The 18,262-nt window shown below is 38.0% G+C and overlaps 2 protein-coding genes across 2 annotated transcripts; both read right to left on the minus strand.

The window, feature by feature from the left end:
• Positions 1-6,178: 6,178 nt before the first annotated feature.
• Positions 6,179-9,313, minus strand: LOC129773443 (uncharacterized). The gene is made up of 2 exons (XM_055777049.1): positions 8,761-9,313; positions 6,179-7,515 (listed from the first exon to the last, which is right to left on the minus strand). The coding sequence occupies exons 1-2, from the start codon at positions 9,311-9,313 to the stop codon at positions 6,179-6,181; spliced, it is 1,890 nt and encodes a 629-aa protein (XP_055633024.1).
• A 185-nt stretch (positions 9,314-9,498) lies between these two features.
• On the minus strand, positions 9,499-11,358 carry LOC129773444 (uncharacterized). The gene has a single exon (XM_055777050.1). The coding sequence runs from the start codon at positions 11,356-11,358 to the stop codon at positions 9,499-9,501; it is 1,860 nt and encodes a 619-aa protein (XP_055633025.1).
• Between the last annotated feature and the right edge of the window lie 6,904 nt (positions 11,359-18,262).

Below are 18,262 nucleotides of genomic sequence, written 5' to 3' on the forward strand. Positions count from 1 at the left end.
TCTATAGTGTCTAGAAAGCTTTTTTTATATTTCTAAATGCTACTCAATTTCAAAAATTTAAATGCTTAGTAGAGAATAATGGTTTTCTGCAAAGGATATTGAATGGATTTTTTCTGATAATGATTTTCTACTACCAACATGATATTTTTGTGGATACGTTGAAAAAATTTTAATACTGGACGAATAAAAGTAATGACTTCGAAGTTAAATATGCAAAGAACATCAAACAATTATTTGTATGAAAGATTTCAAAACTAAGAACATCAGGGATGATAATTTAAGAGTGGCTACACTTACTTCACTATAAATCCAAAAAGAAATAACAAGCATTACAATTCCGGCGTTTCCAAAATATTTCGAATTTCGAATCATTCGTAATCACGATCCTTGTAAAGAGGAACTTCAATATAACGTACATTCCACTTTCAAAATTGTATGTTATATCGAAATGTACGTTATATCGAGGCAAAATAAAGAACACAGGACCATAGCTTATGTCCCTTTTTTGTGTTGTTGTTTGGGTAAGGTAAGTAAATAATGATGAAAAAGTTCAACTAGAAGAAGAGGCCAACCTTTCTCATGATGTTCATATTGTTGATCAAAGCTTGCTTCATTTAGAATCCGGAAGCACAAAACTAGTTGTATCTCGGGGTTGGTAGAAAGTAAAAAAAAATAATGTTTTTATACCAATCATAGATAATTGATTGCTTTTTAAGAAAAAAAATACTTCTTGTACAACTTTTTCAAAACGAAACGAATGAACGTGAAATTTTTACATTCGAGAAATCAGAATAGCTCATATTCGGTTCGAATTTTGAGAAAACCTAAACATCATTTTTATAGACAGACTTGTATCTGTTCAATTTCTTGTGTACAGTTTTGTTCTGCAATCTTTCGCTATCTTTCCAGCTTTATCAATTATCTGCTCCAAGAACATGTTTGCTTACACGTCGAAAACTATTCTATGTATTTTTTTGCTTACCACAGAGTTTTTTTTTTATTAATTCGTTTATTTTTACAAGCTCAGTTACTTAAGTTCAACGGAGCCGAATGAAGTTTTTGTGACTGATGTAATTTTGAAGGAATCTTTTGATCGTTTATCTTTTTCCAAAAAATATGCAGCATCATTACCAGCGCTTGGAAATGAATTGCCGTTAGCCTCAATTTTCAAGAATTACTTTTTCCGTTCTTCCGTCTACCGGAAAATGACAAAAAGTCGAAAAATCGACAAACAAAACTGTAGAAACTGTAGAAAAGTTTACATATTTTTGCATTTATTAGGTTTTGTTTTTTGTTAGGTTATATTAGGTTATGTACTTTCCGCACATAATTGCTTTAAACCGAATTTATTGCTAAAGTTGTACAAAATTGAATGAAATACCTACTATCAAGTGGTAGCTACAAACTAAGCCATCATTCGAAACCTTACCATACGGTTGCTTTTCAAAGCCATGAAAAATTATCAAAGTTGCTGTTCGATTCATCGAACACTTGGCCTAATATGGATTAAGCTTTGTGCTTTGCTTTTGGGGATAGATAATGACAATGGATTGGTGAATTAACCACACTTTGAGAATAAAAAGCAGCAATGTACTTCTGCTTTTACAGGTTGCGTAGTGCCTTGCGGCTTCAATGATCCTAGACAAAACAAAACACCCCAAGTATAATCGTAAACGATGATTTCATCTACAGGCAAACCTTCCCATAGGAAAAATCGTGCAAAACTTCACCAGTAGCTTTAAAAAATCGTGTTCACATTTTGAAAAAAAAACTTTTTTTGTGCGGTAGATAGGGACCGCATAAAAAAAGTTTCCCCCAAGAAAATAACTCAAATCCTCGCCGTTCGCCGTTCAATTTCCTTTTGTTTCCCTGCTTTGCGATGGTATAGTTTGCCTTTTCGGTTTCGCGTGGCTGTTTGTGCTTTTAGTTGCATGTCGAAACGTGTTGCTGTTAAAAATCTTGTCATGCAAACACCTAGAAAAACTTAGAGCATTTGATGGAAGGAAGGAAATGATTTCAGAAGTGGATAATTGAGACGCAAATATGGTTTTTCGCACTGAAATGCATATAAATCATCGAAAAAAACTAAATGGACGATAACTTCGTCAAATACTTTCTATACTATAATACTTCTTTTCATATACCGCACAAAACAAACCGCACAAGAACAGAAACCGCACAAAAAAAAAGACGGGTGGGTAATGTCGGGGACAGAACCGGAGTGACGTAGGACAATACAAAGGGGACAGCTTTTGTTAAATATATATTTTAAATATATTGTTTTTTTTACATACTTTCTCATTTTTTCTCACTATCTTTTAGTTGATTTTTGATTTTTTTCTGAAACCTTTGTACTTATCAACGCCGGGCAACTTTTGGAAGGGAAGGTATTGTATTATAGAGATTTTGAACTTTTGCAGTTCATTCGTCTCTAGCCTTGAGAAAGGCCCTTTGAAAACTCTACTCTACTCTACTCCAGCGCTACCACCTCCATCCTCTTGCCTTGAGAAAGGGACTCGATCCCTCGCCGTCCAGCTCGTCCAGCAACGATGTTGTTCAGTCGGTGTCCACACAAAGAATGTGAGTGCAACTTTTGGCGTATGCACATATCGTACAATCAAAATTATGGCTGTGATAGGGAATGCATAGGTGGTCATCAGCGCGCGTTTTGTACTCTAGCGGTACACACTCACAGGATAGAGACAAATCGGCAGACTCAGCCAGAGGGGGCGAGTCCAACGAGACGAACGAATGAGCATTAAAAGGGAGCGATGGCAAAAAAATACATTCATTACGATTTGTTTGCTCGTTGGACTCACATGCAAGCTAAAAAGGGTCCTTTTCAGGATCACAAAATTATCTTTAATCTAAAGAGTTTATTGTTTTGTTATCACTCGATATCCCCATCTTGTTCGGCTAAACCTTTCTGTTTAGCGATTGCGTTTGCCACTCGTCACAGCTTTCACAGTTGGAAAATTTCTTCCCATCCAGCTTTGTGACATGTTGTACAGTAAATTACATTCAATGCGACGTGCCGAAGCGCCACTCAGTGTCGCATTGGAGGCGATTTTAACCTGTAATTAAACATTTGCGATGACAGTGGTACAGTGTCGACTTTCAATGTGGGGTCATAATTTGGATCTCTATGTTTACAAAAATGTCCAACTAAATAAGTCGCATTACATGTCCGTCCAATTAGCTAAATGTCGAACTAATTGTAAATTACTTTGCTTTCAATCTGGAAACAATTTAAGAATTGGTGAAAATTTAATAATCAGGAAAGTCCCCAACTATCAATAAGCTCTGAATAACTGCCAAACTTACATACTCATCAGATCCTGGCAAACAAATTATGAAAACATCAATTTGTGTTTTATTATTATTTTGGATAATGTTTTAGAAAGCATTGAACTGTATTTCCTAAACTCTTTTTTGGAAGGTTTAATGGCCCTGAAAAGCGCCTTGTTTTATGGAATGGTTCCAATTTAGAAAACTTAGTACTCGTGGTTTTGAAAAAAACCATTTTGAACGCCCTCGATGCCGCCTTGTTCTGGATTTGCCACCAAAGCAGTTTGTATAAAGAACAAATTTTTTTCTTCTGCTACCTGATGCCGTTTTGCGATTGCGTTTGCCACTCGCCACTCGCTGCAACTGCCTGTTGTCTTGATGTCCACCGAACCGAATGTGTTCTGTTCCGAATGCGGGTTTTCTTATCGTCGCGAGCAGCTTTGCCAGCTAACTCGATCACTTCGGCGGCCGAAACTATATAACGCCTGCTAGGTGCACTGGTACTAACGCGCTCGGCCTAGCTACCCTTGCGGGAAACTCCAGACCAACACGGTTTGAGCGGGATTTTGCCTTTCCCTTCACTTTTCCTCCTTTGCCATGTCCAGACATGGCTGCTTGGGTTGGTTTGTTGATGTGTTGTGATGCGAACTGATGTGGTGTACGGTTTGAATGAGAATGATCGTTACGGCAGCGGAGCGGGGATTTTTAAGCTGACTGGCTGGCTCGAGAATTACGCATGTGTGAGACTGCGACCAATGTTTCGTTAATTTTTTTCTTTTTTCTTTCCAATCGTGCTTCATTCTATTTCGCTGCTGCTCTGGTTTTGGTCGGTACGATTTGAGGTGCACAAAATGGACCAATCAAAAATGGGCACATAGTGCATTTGGACAATGCTTGATATTTCACAATTATTCAATTATTTATATCAAGAAAAATGAAATTTTTCACCAAAGCAGTTTGTATAAAGAACAAATTTTTTTCTTCTGCTACCTGATGCCGTTTTGCGATTGCGTTTGCCACTCGCCACTCGCTGCAACTGCCTGTTGTCTTGATGTCCACCGAACCGAATGTGTTCTGTTCCGAATGCGGGTTTTCTTATCGTCGCGAGCAGCTTTGCCAGCTAACTCGATCACTTCGACGGCCGAAACTATATAACGCCTGCTAGGTGCACTGGTACTAACGCGCTCGGCCTAGCTACCCTTGCGGGAAACTCCAGACCAACACGGTTTGAGCGGGATTTTGCCTTTCCCTTCACTTTTCCTCCTTTGCCATGTCCAGACATGGCTGCTTGGGTTGGTTTGTTGATGTGTTGTGATGCGAACTGATGTGGTGTACGGTTTGAATGAGAATGATCGTTACGGCAGCGGAGCGGGGATTTTTAAGCTGACTGGCTGGCTCGAGAATTACGCATGTGTGAGACTGCGACCAATGTTTCGTTAATTTTTTTCTTTTTTCTTTCCAATCGTGCTTCATTCTATTTCGCTGCTGCTCTGGTTTTGGTCGGTACGATTTGAGGTGCACAAAATGGACCAATCAAAAATGGGCACATAGTGCATTTGGACAATGCTTGATATTTCACAATTATTCAATTATTTATATCAAGAAAAATGAAATGTTATTCGTTATGATAGATGCGTAGATATATTTCCTATCAATTGATGCAAAAACCTTTGCGATCTATTGAGAAATGCTCGAGTTATAAGCGTTCCAAATCTTGCATTTTTTCCTACTTGTTCAGTGCCTAGATTTCCATTTCACCCCCTATATCTTCCGGTTAGACGTAGTCCTACGTAAAAAAATTGCGCGAAAAAAAATTCGCACAAAGAAAACCGCACAAAACAGGTTTTGCTGTACCTATAATTCTTTATACTTAAATCATGGTAAATATTGTCCAAAAGAATTAAGCCGACTCTATTCTATTTATTCGTTTTGTTCCACAATATGTCAGTCCAATCGAGTTCTGGAATATGGGTGAATATGTAATCCATATATTGTAGCGTTTTTCGTACCCATGTTTCATCATGTCTCGAAATCATTGTCATCGGTAGCAGTACGAGGTTTCGAGACAACCAAATAAAAGCGCATTACAAAAATTACCAGGTATCAATGAAGATAAACACCACTTCAAGAAACACATAACCAGAGATACGGCTTTTGCACCCATGAAAGAATTTGTCATTCACCTTTCATTTTCGGGAAACTTTGGGAATTCTCGAAAAATAGAAACGAAACAATTTCGTCGTCAAAAGCGAAAGCTGAATCGAAACCCACATCCAAGTCGTGATATTTACAAAATTTCAAATTCTTTGTGTCTGTTGGGATACTGAACCACGACTTCCTGGGTTTCCGGTTCCTGGCGGGTTTCCTTCGATGAATACCTTCGTCGATCCAGCAGGCCAACACTTCGAAGAAATACAGGACCAATCCACGTAATAATTGAACTAGTGATTTATACAACTTTTATTCTCCACGGTTAACATCGAACTGTACAAATTTTATTGGACTTACATCTAACTATGATTTACAGAACAAAAAAGGTTGAATACATGAATTTGAATTCTATTCCCCTATTTCATGATAATTATCTGCTCCACTGACAATTGCCAATATTGTTATCACATTCTATGCGCTACCAATACATGTATATACTAGCTCTACCTCTGTCATCATCGATGATTGTGGATGCTGAACGTGTTGCCAAATACCCGAATTATCTGCCATAATCAAAAAAGAGTTGGCAACTCTTGTACATCCTCACCCACCCAGAAATTGACGATGTATAATTTCTGAAAAGATAGAATTCTCTTCGAACATTTAGGAAAGGGCGGGGAAAGGATCACTCATTGGTTGTGCTGATTCATCATGATTGGTTATGCTGCTTAGTAATTTCCTACACAGGTAAGATGCAGATTTTCTCCACTGGACGCTTTAGATTGCCATTCGCCGTTTTAAGAGTGACCACTCTGACGATGCCATCGGCACCAGGATGGACTTCAATTATTCTGCCCAGCTTCCAACGCATGGGTGGCAAATTGTCGTCCTTTATTATTACCAATTTTCCTACTTCGATTTTAATTGCTGGACGCCATCGTTTCGTTCGTGCTTGTAGTTGCGATAAATATTCCTTTCGCCATCTAGACCAAAACGTTTGGAGTCTGCGTTGAATAAGCTGCCACTGATTCAAACGGTTTAGGGGAATTTCCTCAAGATTCGGTTCTGGGATAGCTTGTAATGATTCACCAACCAAGAAGTTAGCGGGAGTTAACGGCTCCAAATCATTTGGGGTGAGGGGTCTTGAGTTCAGGCATGCTTCGACCTGAATGAGAAGGGTATTCATGTCCTCTAATGATACAGGATTCTCTCCAATAACCCTTAATAGATGGTGTTTCGCTGATCGCACTGCTGCTTCCCATAAACCTCCAAAATGGGGAGCACTGGGGGGATTGAAATGCCACCGCATACCTTCATCGGCACACACCTTGGACACCTGCTCTCTGTGTTGTTGATCCTTCAGCATAATCAATAATTCCTTTAATTTATTACGAGCCCCAACAAAATTCGTGCCGTTATCGGAGTACAAATTACTACATTTTCCACGACGAGCAACAAATCGACGCAACGCTTGTATGAAACGATCCGTTGTTAAGTCCGAAACTAATTCCAGGTGGACTGCCTTTGTACAGAGACAAATAAACACAGCCACGTATGCCTTATGAGATTGGCGTCGGGGACCGGGACGTATGTAGACTGGTCCAAAATAGTCTACTCCTGAATGCAAGAATGGACGAGATACTCTAACTCTTGCAGCTGGTAATTCACCCATGAACTGCTGTGCTAGTGTGGGTTTGGAACGAAAGCATTTCACGCATTTGTGGACAATCTCTCTAGCTACATTTCTTCCGCCAAGTGGCCAATATCTGAGTCTAACTGCACTCATCATTAGCTGAGGTCCAGCATGGAGTAAACGCTCGTGATATTGCTTCAATATTAAACGGGTTAGTGTATGCCGAGCTGGTAATACTGAGGGATGTTTAGTATCCTCCGCTTCATTCGAATGCCTCAATCGGCCTCCCACCTTCAAAATATTGTCCGCAGAAATATATGGATTAAACCATCTCAATGGCGACCGTCTTGGAACTGCATCGCCCTTAGCCACGGCCTTCAATTCCTCTGGGAAAACTTCCTGCTGAACTCGTCGGATCCAAATCAATTCCGCCCGTTCCAATTCTATGGTGGATATAAAACCAGTGATTCGGTTTTCTCGGTTTAGAAAATTCATCAACCGCAGCCAAATAGCCGTCTTTCTCAAAAGATCAGAATACGACGAAAACTTTGAAATGAACCATTTGTTGAATTCCGTTGCCGGTGATACCGGATTTGCAACAACCGTTCGCCGTTTCTCTATATCAGCACTTTTAGGAATTTCTTCATTAGAAGCTGGCCATTTGCTCTGTTCCAGCTCAAGCCAGCCTGGACCATTCCACCAAAATTACTCCTCTCGAGATAAGATCTGCCGGATTGTGAATGCCCGGAACATGCCTCCAGGTGTATCCGTTTGTGATTGTTTGGATTTTGGACACTCTGTTCGCTACAAAAGTGGTCCAACAAGTAGGTGATGCCTTAATCCAGCGCATAACGCATGTAGAATCTGTCCAGAAGTAAGCGTCGATATTCATCTTTATAGATTCTTTCACCTTTTTGAATAATTGAGACACTAAAAGCGCTCCACAAAGCTCCAAACGAGGAATAGTTTGACATTTGAGGGGTGCCACTCGGGATTTTGAAGTTAACAAACGAACCATAACATTTCCTGTTGCATCCAGACTACGAAGATACAAGCATCCACCATAAGCTCTTTCTGACGCGTCGGAAAAACAGTGAATTTCCATACGAATCGCTCTTGGAATAATCACACAGCGTTCAATCCGAATGTGGTTTAATAAAGGTAGCTGATTTTGAAAATTTCGCCAAAGCTCACCCACCGTCGAAGACAATGGTTGGTCCCATCCAATTATCTGTCTCGTTTCATCTTCTATAGTCCATAACAGCTGCATGAATATCTTAGCCGTTGTTATAGTTGCCCCAACAAGTCCCAGTGGGTCGAATAATGTAGCAATGATTGATAAAACTCGACGTTTCGTTAGAGTTACGTTGTCGTTCATAGTTGGAATATTGATTTTCAATTTCAGTGTATCTGAATTAGGCATCCAAATTAGCCCAAGTGTCTTTACAGCTGGATCGGGATCGAGGTCAACTTCCTCGGTCACTCGTATTGCCAAATTATCCTCGGGAATCCCTTCAAGAACCTTTGAATTATTCGACGCCCATTTTCCAACTTGAAACCACCTTCCATCATCATTTTCTCCAATTGAATTCTTAAATTGACCGCATCATCAAGATGTTCCGCTCCCGTTATAACATCGTCCATATATGTGTCTTCACACACAGCCCTTGCTGCGAGTGGAAAATTACCTCCCTCATCCAATGAGAATTGTTTAAGAGTTCTCGTTGCCAGGAACGGAGCGGGTTTGATTCCGTATGTAATCGTACTCAGCTCGTAGATTCCTATCTCCTCTGATTCCGAAAATCGCCAAAGTATTGACTGTAATGGTCTTTCTTCCGGTACGATGTAGATTTGCCGAAACATTTTTTCAACATCGGCCACCAACATAATTTGTTTTGTTCGGGAACGAAGAATAATTGACCGTAAATCTTCTTGAATTACCAGTCCCGATAGAAGTGTATCGTTTAAAGATATTCCTGAAGAAGTGGGACACGAAGCATCAAAGACCACCCGAACCTTAGTAGTGGTACTATCCTCCTTGACCACTGGATGATGCGGTAAAAAGCACCGCTTAACCGAACCTTGAATCATGTCTTCGATCTTCTTCATGTGACCCAGACGTAAATATTCTTGCATGAATTCCACATAATGTTCCCTTAGATTATTATCCCTAGCTAATCGTCTCTCTGTTCCATGCAAACGACGAAGTGCAATATCCTTTGAGATTCCAAGTTTAACCATGGCAACTTCGTTTTTGGGTAGAGAAACAGTATACCGTCCATCTTCTGCTTCGCAACGTGCTTCCTCCGGTGAATAATTAACCGCTGTTTCGATTTCCTCACATGACCAAAACCGAGCAATTGAATTGTTGAGATCCTCTAATGTAGAAGTATTGCAATTGACTTGCACCGAGCGCCCTCTACGGGCTACTTCACCAGAAATAATCCATCCAAAAACAGACTCCACCAAAACCGGTAATCCTCTCCTAACGATAATTTTCGTCCAGATTCGAAAAACCCGAAAAATGCTTCCACTCCCAGAATCATATCCACAGCTTGAGATAGGCAAAACGAAGGATCAGCTAATTGTATTCCCTCTGGTATATTCCATCCCTTAGTGTTAATATTTGCCGTTGGTAGATTTACAGTCACTTTCGCTAATACCAGGAAATTTGTTGTGAGTGAAAATTCCGTCACCCGTGATTTTACCGTAGCATCTATTGTTTGTTTAACGTTGGAGGTGGATTCTGCAATGCCCACAACAGATACGTCTGCCTTATGTCTATACACCTTGAGCTTCTGACTGATTCGTTCGGAAATAAAATTGCTTTCCGATCCCGAGTCTAACAAAGCCCGAACTGGGTACCGATTGCCGTGTTTATCAACAACTATGACAACAGCCGTAGCCAATAGAACCTGCGATGAAAAACAGTGAGCAGCACTGGAAACCAAAACATCAGTGGCTGCTATGTTCGCCACTTCAGATGTCGACGGAATTGGAGCAGATTCCAAGGATGCAGAGGAGGATACAGCGCGGAAGTTCCTGTTTTCGTTCCTGAAGCAGACCAGAGTATGATGCCGACCGCCGCAATTTCGGCAGGAGTTTTTCGACTGGCATACTTTCGCGTGATGACCTGCTCTGAAGCAGTTTCTACAGAGATAGTGTGTTTTTAGAATTGCATCTCTTTCTGGGACAGTTTTCCTGAGGAATGCATTACACTGGAAAAGAAAGTGCTTTTCCTTACAAACAGGGCAATTAGTGCTTGTTGATTGTGTTCCATAGTGACTAGTTTTGAATAAAGTTTGTTTATGTTTTTGTTGTGGGTGGAAAGAAATGTTGTTTTTATGATCATCGATCCGTGAAGGTAGTGAGTCCAACATTTGCACTCTGCGTTGTAGAAAATCAGTGAGATCTTTCAAAGTCTCCTGCTCCTTGATTGCCGAAAGTTCTTCCCAGCCGCGTCGTGTAATAGGGTCTAGCCGTGTTGTTAAAATATTTACTAACAGCAGATCACGGTAGTCCTCTGGTTTCACAATTTGATCCAGGGTTTTGACAGCTCGATCGAATGTGTCTAAGAGTGTATGCAATTCCTTGGCAGATTCTTTAGTGTTTGTGGGTAGTTGGAAAAGTGATTGAATTTGACGTTTCTTTAACAGCTTGCTGTTGTTGTATCTATGAAGCAACATATCCCAGGCGATTTCATAATTTGCTCCCGTGAGCGGTAGTGGATCAATGAGAGCCTTCGGCTCCCCTTGTAAACACCCCTTCAGATAGTGGAATTTCTCCACATCTGGCAGGTCAGTTTTGCAGTGTATGAGTGAGGTGTATAAATCTCGAAAACTCAACCATTGATCGATGTTGCCATCGAATGATTGCAATCTGATCTGTGGTAAGCGGACATGTTCTAATGTTCCATGTTGCATGGTAACATTAGCTGGAATGGATTGTGTTGATGATGACTGTTCCTGTCTCTCTCTAACTTTACTCAATAGAAATGATTTGACCTGATAATAACGATCACTGAATTCAACTCGCTCTTTTTCATAAAAATCTTCCTCGTCATCGAAATCATCGTGACATTTGATGTCGATTAAAGTTTCTGAGAACTTCTCCCACGCAATATCTAGTTTCTCCAAACGTACTTCCAGTTGGCAGATATCATTCTCGACGTTCTTGGAACCTTCCACAAATCTCCAGATGTCGTTAAGACTTGATTGAGCATCCTTCATAGAGACTATGAGGCGCTTCAACGAAGCTGATTTTATGGTAGCAGATATGTTCGGCATGATGACGTAACGGAAATTGGGATTCAGGTGTAGTAAGTGCAGTAAGACCTAGCTTCGCTAGGCATATACTATGTTGTTTACCTGAAAAAACAGGTTGTGGCGCGTCAGTGCAATCCAAAATATATGATTAAATGTTGTTGCGAACCAGTCCAACGCTCAGCATAAATTGATGATGTGATTGATCAATGGGTGTTCGAAGGGAAAATATATGTAGTATGCAAAATAACCTGGCCACGGCTGGGCATATACTGCAGCACTGACCTTCACAAAATATTTGATGAATAATTCGAAGAGGAATTCAATTTCAACGTGTATTTTCTGATCGTCCTAGCTTCTTAGGACATACACCATCTGTTCACTAACCTGGACAACTATTTTTGTAGGGCTCTTCTATTTCCAACGCTCGGTAGTGTGGTGCGCTGATTGAATTCGTCCGCCTATTCGCTCGGATGATTGTGTCCGCCAATTAGGTGGTCGAAGACTATGCGTCGACGGTTGTGGGTCCGCTGGTGATTATCCTCGTTCGCCGCAGAACAATAGATGAAAGTCGAAATGTGGTGTAAGTATATTGCGTTTCGATTCGGCTGGACATATACTGCACTTAAAATTTACCTTTGAAAAAAGTACAGCAAACTTGCCCAGCGTTGAAACGCGATGAAGTTGATTCCTTATGGCCTCTATACTTCCGGATAATGGATTGAAATTCCTTTGCGATGGCAAACAATACGCCCATTGAATGCACAAATCTCCAAATCTTGATGACTTTTGATGATGACCGGCCAATCCGGTTCGAAGGACCAAAAAATGTTGGGATACTGAACCACGACTTCCTGGGTTTCCGGTTCCTGGCGGGTTTCCTTCGATGAATACCTTCGTCGATCCAGCAGGCCAACACTTCGAAGAAATACAGGACCAATCCACGTAATAATTGAACACGAGACTACTAGTGATTTATACAACTTTTATTCTCCACGGTTAACATCGAACTGTACAAATTTTATTGGACTTACATCTAACTATGATTTACAGAACAAAAAAGGTTGAATACATTAATTTGAATTCTATGCCCCTATTTCATGATAATTATCTGCTCCACTGACAATTGCCAATATTGTTATCACATTCTATGCGCTACCAATACATGTATATACTAGCTCTACCTCTGTCATCATCGATGATTGTGGATGCTGAACGTGTTGCCAAATACCCGAATTATCTGCCATAATCAAAAAAGAGTTGGCAACTCTCGTACAGTGTCTTTGTGTCATCCTGGCGGAATTCTTGGTTCTCTATTCCCGATGAGAATAAATAGAACGCTCTCTGTTCAATTTGAATTTGAAATGACTTTTTTTTTGATGGGGACCGCATAAAAAAAGTTTCCTTAAGAAAATAACCCTAATCCTAATGATTCCATTCGTGATCAACATTCGATTTCCTTTTTTCACTTTAATAAGTGGCCTACTCACTTGCGCAGATCATAAAATCATAAAAATAAACGAAACAAAACATGATAATGCGAATTAACTAACACAGTCCCATGTAGAGCGATGAAACACATATCAAATATAGAAAAAATAAAATAAATGACGGATGACTTCATTTTTTTCAAATACAGGTCGGACTCGATTATCCGGAGCATTGATTTTTTTCACTCCGGATAATCGAGTCAAAACAATTTTTTTTCTTTATTTGCTTTTTTCGCATATATTTTTCGTTTTTTGAAAATAAAAAAAGAATTTGATTTTAGATTTATCCTCTTAAAGTCAGAAAACACCTTTCTCACGTGAAAAAAATTAATTTATCCAGATTCTCTCAGGAGGTGATAGACGATCATATTTGATGAAAAATATGCGTAATGTTTGAATTTCAACAATTACAGAGTTATTGAACTTTTTTTGTTTCGGACTCTGTTGCTTCAAACTGGCTCTGCATTAAAAAGTACGCTACGGAAGACGATTTTGATGCTTTCATTTGAAAGATGAGAGAATTTAGTACAGGATATAGTAGTAGAACAACTAAATTGGTGAATTTTAATAACATGTTTGAAGTGAAACACTCAAAAGTTAATAATTTTTAATGTGTTATTATTAATTTTATCCTAAAAATTTATTTTGAACTAGATTGTTTCTATCCATTAAAATGAAGTTCGTTAACCGCTCCACAATTTGTTCTTTGACGCACAACTTCTATCTTTCTTAATTTGGCTGCAATATCGATATAAACAATTCCTGGTGAAAATTAAAGCAAAATCTTAAAAAATCACGATTTTTAGCCCACTGTACATGTAATAGTCACTTAAACTTCACCTTAATGTTGAAAGGTAACATTTATTCATGAAATAAGTCATATTTGAAATATAAAAAAAAATATTTTTTCCAAACTGTCCAAAATTGTATATAATCGAATCACATATAATCGAGTCCGACCTGTACTGTATTCTATTAGTTAAATCATTTCATTTGATACCAATATTGAGGGGATTGCAAAAAATACATAGTCGACCATTTTGTGGCGGCGACCTTTTCGAATTTATGTTGTTCATAGTGTAGTGTATTCTCCAAATCAAGCCTTTCAGCCATTTTTTTGCGGCGGCCAAATTGAATTTTTCAAGATCGCGGAATACGCAGTTTTATAATGACAGTAGAATTAAATGTATGTTCCAAATTTCAGATCAATCATTCAACAGGAACGAGGTCCAGCGCCAATTAACTATTCGAATCGATATTTTAGAATGCTTCATCGCCATCCATTTCCGCTTGCACCACCGATTTGCGTTGCCATTTCGGAGTATCTTCAAAAATAACTGAATAAGCAAGGCGCTGTCTCAATGAGAAAATCACACACTTATCGTGTTATTGAAAATTAACAGTCTCAACATTACTGACAATTCAATGGCAATGAATAAATGTGAATGAATTCTCATAACTCGAGCTTTAATGAAAGCTCAGATAGCACAAAACGAATACGAATGAACACAGTTGTAAATTTGAAAATTTGGACGTCGGATGAATGACAGCAGCATCGATAAGCAAAATAAACGCGTTACACTGTTAGAAATCTATTTTCAATATTACTTAACAAGCTCAATGTTCCCAAGTTCTGATCACTACAGTGCAATGCAAAGAAATCGATATTCATACTTAATTTCTCTGAATTCATCGTCCAAACTTTGGAATCAATCTTTACTAACTAAATAAGGAAAGCATCTGAGCAGAAGATAAATTGTTGAATGTTTTCTAATTTTGATGATATTCGATTCGATTATAGATATATTTACTACAGTTTCACCATTAAAGTATATTCTACTCTAAATCTGACGAACAAATGTTGTATAAAATCGTGTTATATTGAATTTCAGTTCAAAAAGTTTATCTTGAGAAATATTACGACTCTGAAACGAATTTCTTCATCAATAACTATTTTCACTCTGATAAAGGAAAAGTACAAAAATCAAAAAAAATCAGGATCAGTTCTGAAAAATCATGCAAAATTGAGTGTTTGTCAGGATATCAGAGAACGTGACTTCCTGAAAAATCAGGAAGGTTTGCATCTCTGCATAGATGTAAAATTAAACCAATCATGGTGATATAAAAAATACCAGTTTATTTCGATAAAACCGTGTGTAATCGAGAAGGTTGCAATGCATGCGTCTACACTGTATTTGCACCAAAACAGCATCTCAACAGAATGAAAATCTCATTATTTTGGTCTCATTATCTTTAGCAAAAAGCTAAGAAGCAAGCATCAATGGAACACACTGTTTTCAAACTACATTTTTCAACGGAAGGAAAATGTTTCGCCTGAAATCAGGTGCCAAAATCGACGAAGAAGAGATTTCTGATGATTAAAAACCACTTTGAGGCCATTAAAAATAAGATATGATTTTAAAACTATACTTTTCTAAGTGCTGTTTCTACGCTATGTATCAATTTCTATTCTTCAAACACGTCAGACGAATTGGATCGAATTATATTCTATGCGCTGTTAAAAATGACCAAAAACTAATAATATCAAATTGAACCTTTGTTAATTAACGCCACAGCCCAGCGGACCATTCCGTTTTCCACCGGGGGTTAATCTAACCGCATCTAATTTTTGGTTTAATTAGTTCCACTATCAAACCAGGCCGGGATCCCTGGAGGCAATCGAAACCGGGCCAAAAGCCGCTGACGGCATACGCAAATGCGAGAAATGCTTCAAAACCAATCGATAGTCCGCACAAATTGGCTACATCACACGCACCATTATTCACACCGTATCGGACGCTACATCGAGAAAACATTCGATCATTAAAGCAATTAAAGCTGAGATAGATCTCCTCGCGGCAGCGGCTCTGAACTTTTCTAGCTGACAGACAGCGTGCACCGTTTCGAGAAACCGGAGGCCAAACAAACATGCCACAAAAGGATTATTAATTTAAATATTTGGCTTTTCGATTATCAATCCGATTAGGATTGTTTTGCTCTCTCCGCATTTGCTTCTCACACCGCGATCCTCGATGTTTGTTTGCTCTTCGGATGCTGTGGGTTCACCTCTCGGGGTATGGTGATATGGCGGTGATGATGATGATGATGATAGGTCGAAATCTCAAACATCGACTGGGTTGGCCCCCTCTCTGTAAGCAACAGGCGCTCGGCGCTCGGGGAATGCTCGGTAGTAGGAGATAAATTGTGTTAGACCTCGGTAGCCCCACAATGGAAGAAAGAGGGATTTAATTATATACAGTGCTTTTGAATTTTAATACTCACCGGCTTCTGTTTTTTTTTCTGCTCTGTGTTTACCCGTTTGCTTCATCGACGATGCGATCACTATCACTGCATCCAAGCTCTTCCCCGACGCTCCGACGGAGTGGGTTTGGCCTTTCCGCTTGTGATATTAATGAGAAAATAAGTGGATGATGCCACGACCAGAAGCCTGGTTTAATTAGAAAATTGGTCGATACATGCCGTCGGTTAGTGGGTCCATGCATTGGGGGATTCCGATATGGCGGATTGCAAATCAAAGGAAAAAAGATCACAGAAAATTAACAGAGAGCTCTCGGTTCATCGATCCGTTATGCGAGATTTTAATCGCATGAGGGGCAGAAGCTGGGGGAAAGTGTCAGAGTGATTGATGATTTGGATCTCCGTATAAAGGGTTGGTAATTAAACTTTCACCTTACCAGTTCGAAGATGGTTGTGCAAATTTTAATAGCAGTTCGGTCCACCAGAAAACAATGTGGGGGTAGGGTAAATGGAGTGGAATCGTATTAAGATCACCAGTTAAAATATTTAATTGATAAGCAATTGCAATCAATTTTAGTAATTGTAGCAGATTATATTGAGTGTGTAACTTAATTCGTTTCGTATTTTTCGTGCACGAAAAACACTTTATTTGAATAATAAAATGAATTGATATATTATACAAAGTATTCGCCATCGCTAGCCTCTAACTTTCCCATCTTTCTAGCAACAATTTTTTCCATTAATTTTTTACAAAAATTTATTATTTAAAAACTTAGACCTTATTAAAATATCAACTTTTGTCGAAGACATCAACTTTCTATCTTTTATAGTTTTTGGAATATAAGTCTAGTAAATTTAGCATGAAGAAAATAATAACGTTTTGCTCGTAACATTTTTGTGTGTAAATTATCGTTTGACATGTTCTTGACATGTTTATAAATAGAGAAAAGTTAGCAGAGCATGTAAATTGCGATAATTTATACATAAAAATGTTACGAATTAAACATTAATCGAATTTTTTCAAAGAAAACTAAAATGAAAAAGTTGTTTTAAAAACTTTTTCCATGTGAATGTGCCCATCGTGCGATGTATGGAAACCCTGTTGGAAATTCTAAGGGCTATTTATATCTATTTTTTCTGAATTTTAAAAGCATATGTTTTCGAGAAAATTGAATTTTAATTTTCATATTTGTATATATTTTTTCAATGAATTTTTTTCCAAAAAATTCTTTGAAAATTTTTAATGAAAACCAAAATAATTTCCTACATTCCATCCTTTGACTAAAATTTTGTAGGTCTGATAGATTTTTTTGTAGTTTTTTTTTAAATTTTGAGTTTTTTCAACTATTTTTTCGGAAAATCTTGACTTAAAAACTATAAGATCTACAAAAAGTTGGTCAGAGAATGAAATGTAGGAAATTACTTAGGTTTTCATTAAAAATCATCAAAAACATTTTTGGAAAAAAATTTCATTGAAAAAAAATATTTTGGAAATTAAAATTCATTTTTCTCGAAAACATATGCTTTTGAAATTCTGAAAAAAATAGATAAAATAGATATAGCCCTTAAACAACAAGTTTTCCATACATCGGACGATGGGCATATTTACATGAAAAGAGTTGTTCGAACAACAACTTTTTCATTTTTTTTTTCTTTGAAAAAATACTATTAATTTTTAAATTGTAACATTTTTATGTATAAATTATCGCAATTTACATGCTCTGCTAATTTTTCTCTATTTAGAAACATGTCAAGAACATGTCAAACGATAATTTACACACAAAAATGTTACAAGCAAAACATTATTTTTTCAGGAGTCTTCATACAAAAATGACTTATATTCCAAAAACTATAAAAGATAGAAAGTTGATGTCTTCGACAAAAGTTTATATTTTGATAAGATATAAAACTTTGTCCAATACAGTATATCGCTATCTTGACTTTGAACAAAATTAGGATAAGTTGTTTTTTTTCAAAGAAAACATGAAAAAGTTGTTGTTCGAAAAACTTTTTCCCTGTTAGAGTGCCCATCTTCCGATGTATGGACGACTTGTTGAAAATTGTAAGGGCTATTCATATATATATACTTTTGGGAATTCAAAAAAAACAACGTTTTTGAGAAAAATGAATTTGCATTTTTTAAATAACTTTTTTGTCAGCGAAATTTTTTTCCAAAAAAA

This window comes from Toxorhynchites rutilus, chromosome 3 (genome assembly GCF_029784135.1).
Source record: "Toxorhynchites rutilus septentrionalis strain SRP chromosome 3, ASM2978413v1, whole genome shotgun sequence".
In the NCBI taxonomy this organism is placed as follows: domain Eukaryota; kingdom Metazoa; phylum Arthropoda; class Insecta; order Diptera; family Culicidae; genus Toxorhynchites; species Toxorhynchites rutilus.

Bases quoted from the DNA above. Each gene is read 5' to 3' on its own strand.
- LOC129773443 (XM_055777049.1), bottom strand. From the start codon at position 9,313: ATGGTTAAACTTGGAATCTCAAAGGATATTGCACTTCGTCGTTTGCAT. The intron at 7,516-8,760 runs GTAATTTTCCAC...TATCCACCATAG, and splicing joins ATTCTCATTGGATGAGGGAG to AATTGGAACGGGCGGAATTG.
- LOC129773444 (XM_055777050.1), bottom strand. From the start codon at position 11,358: ATGCCGAACATATCTGCTACCATAAAATCAGCTTCGTTGAAGCGCCTC.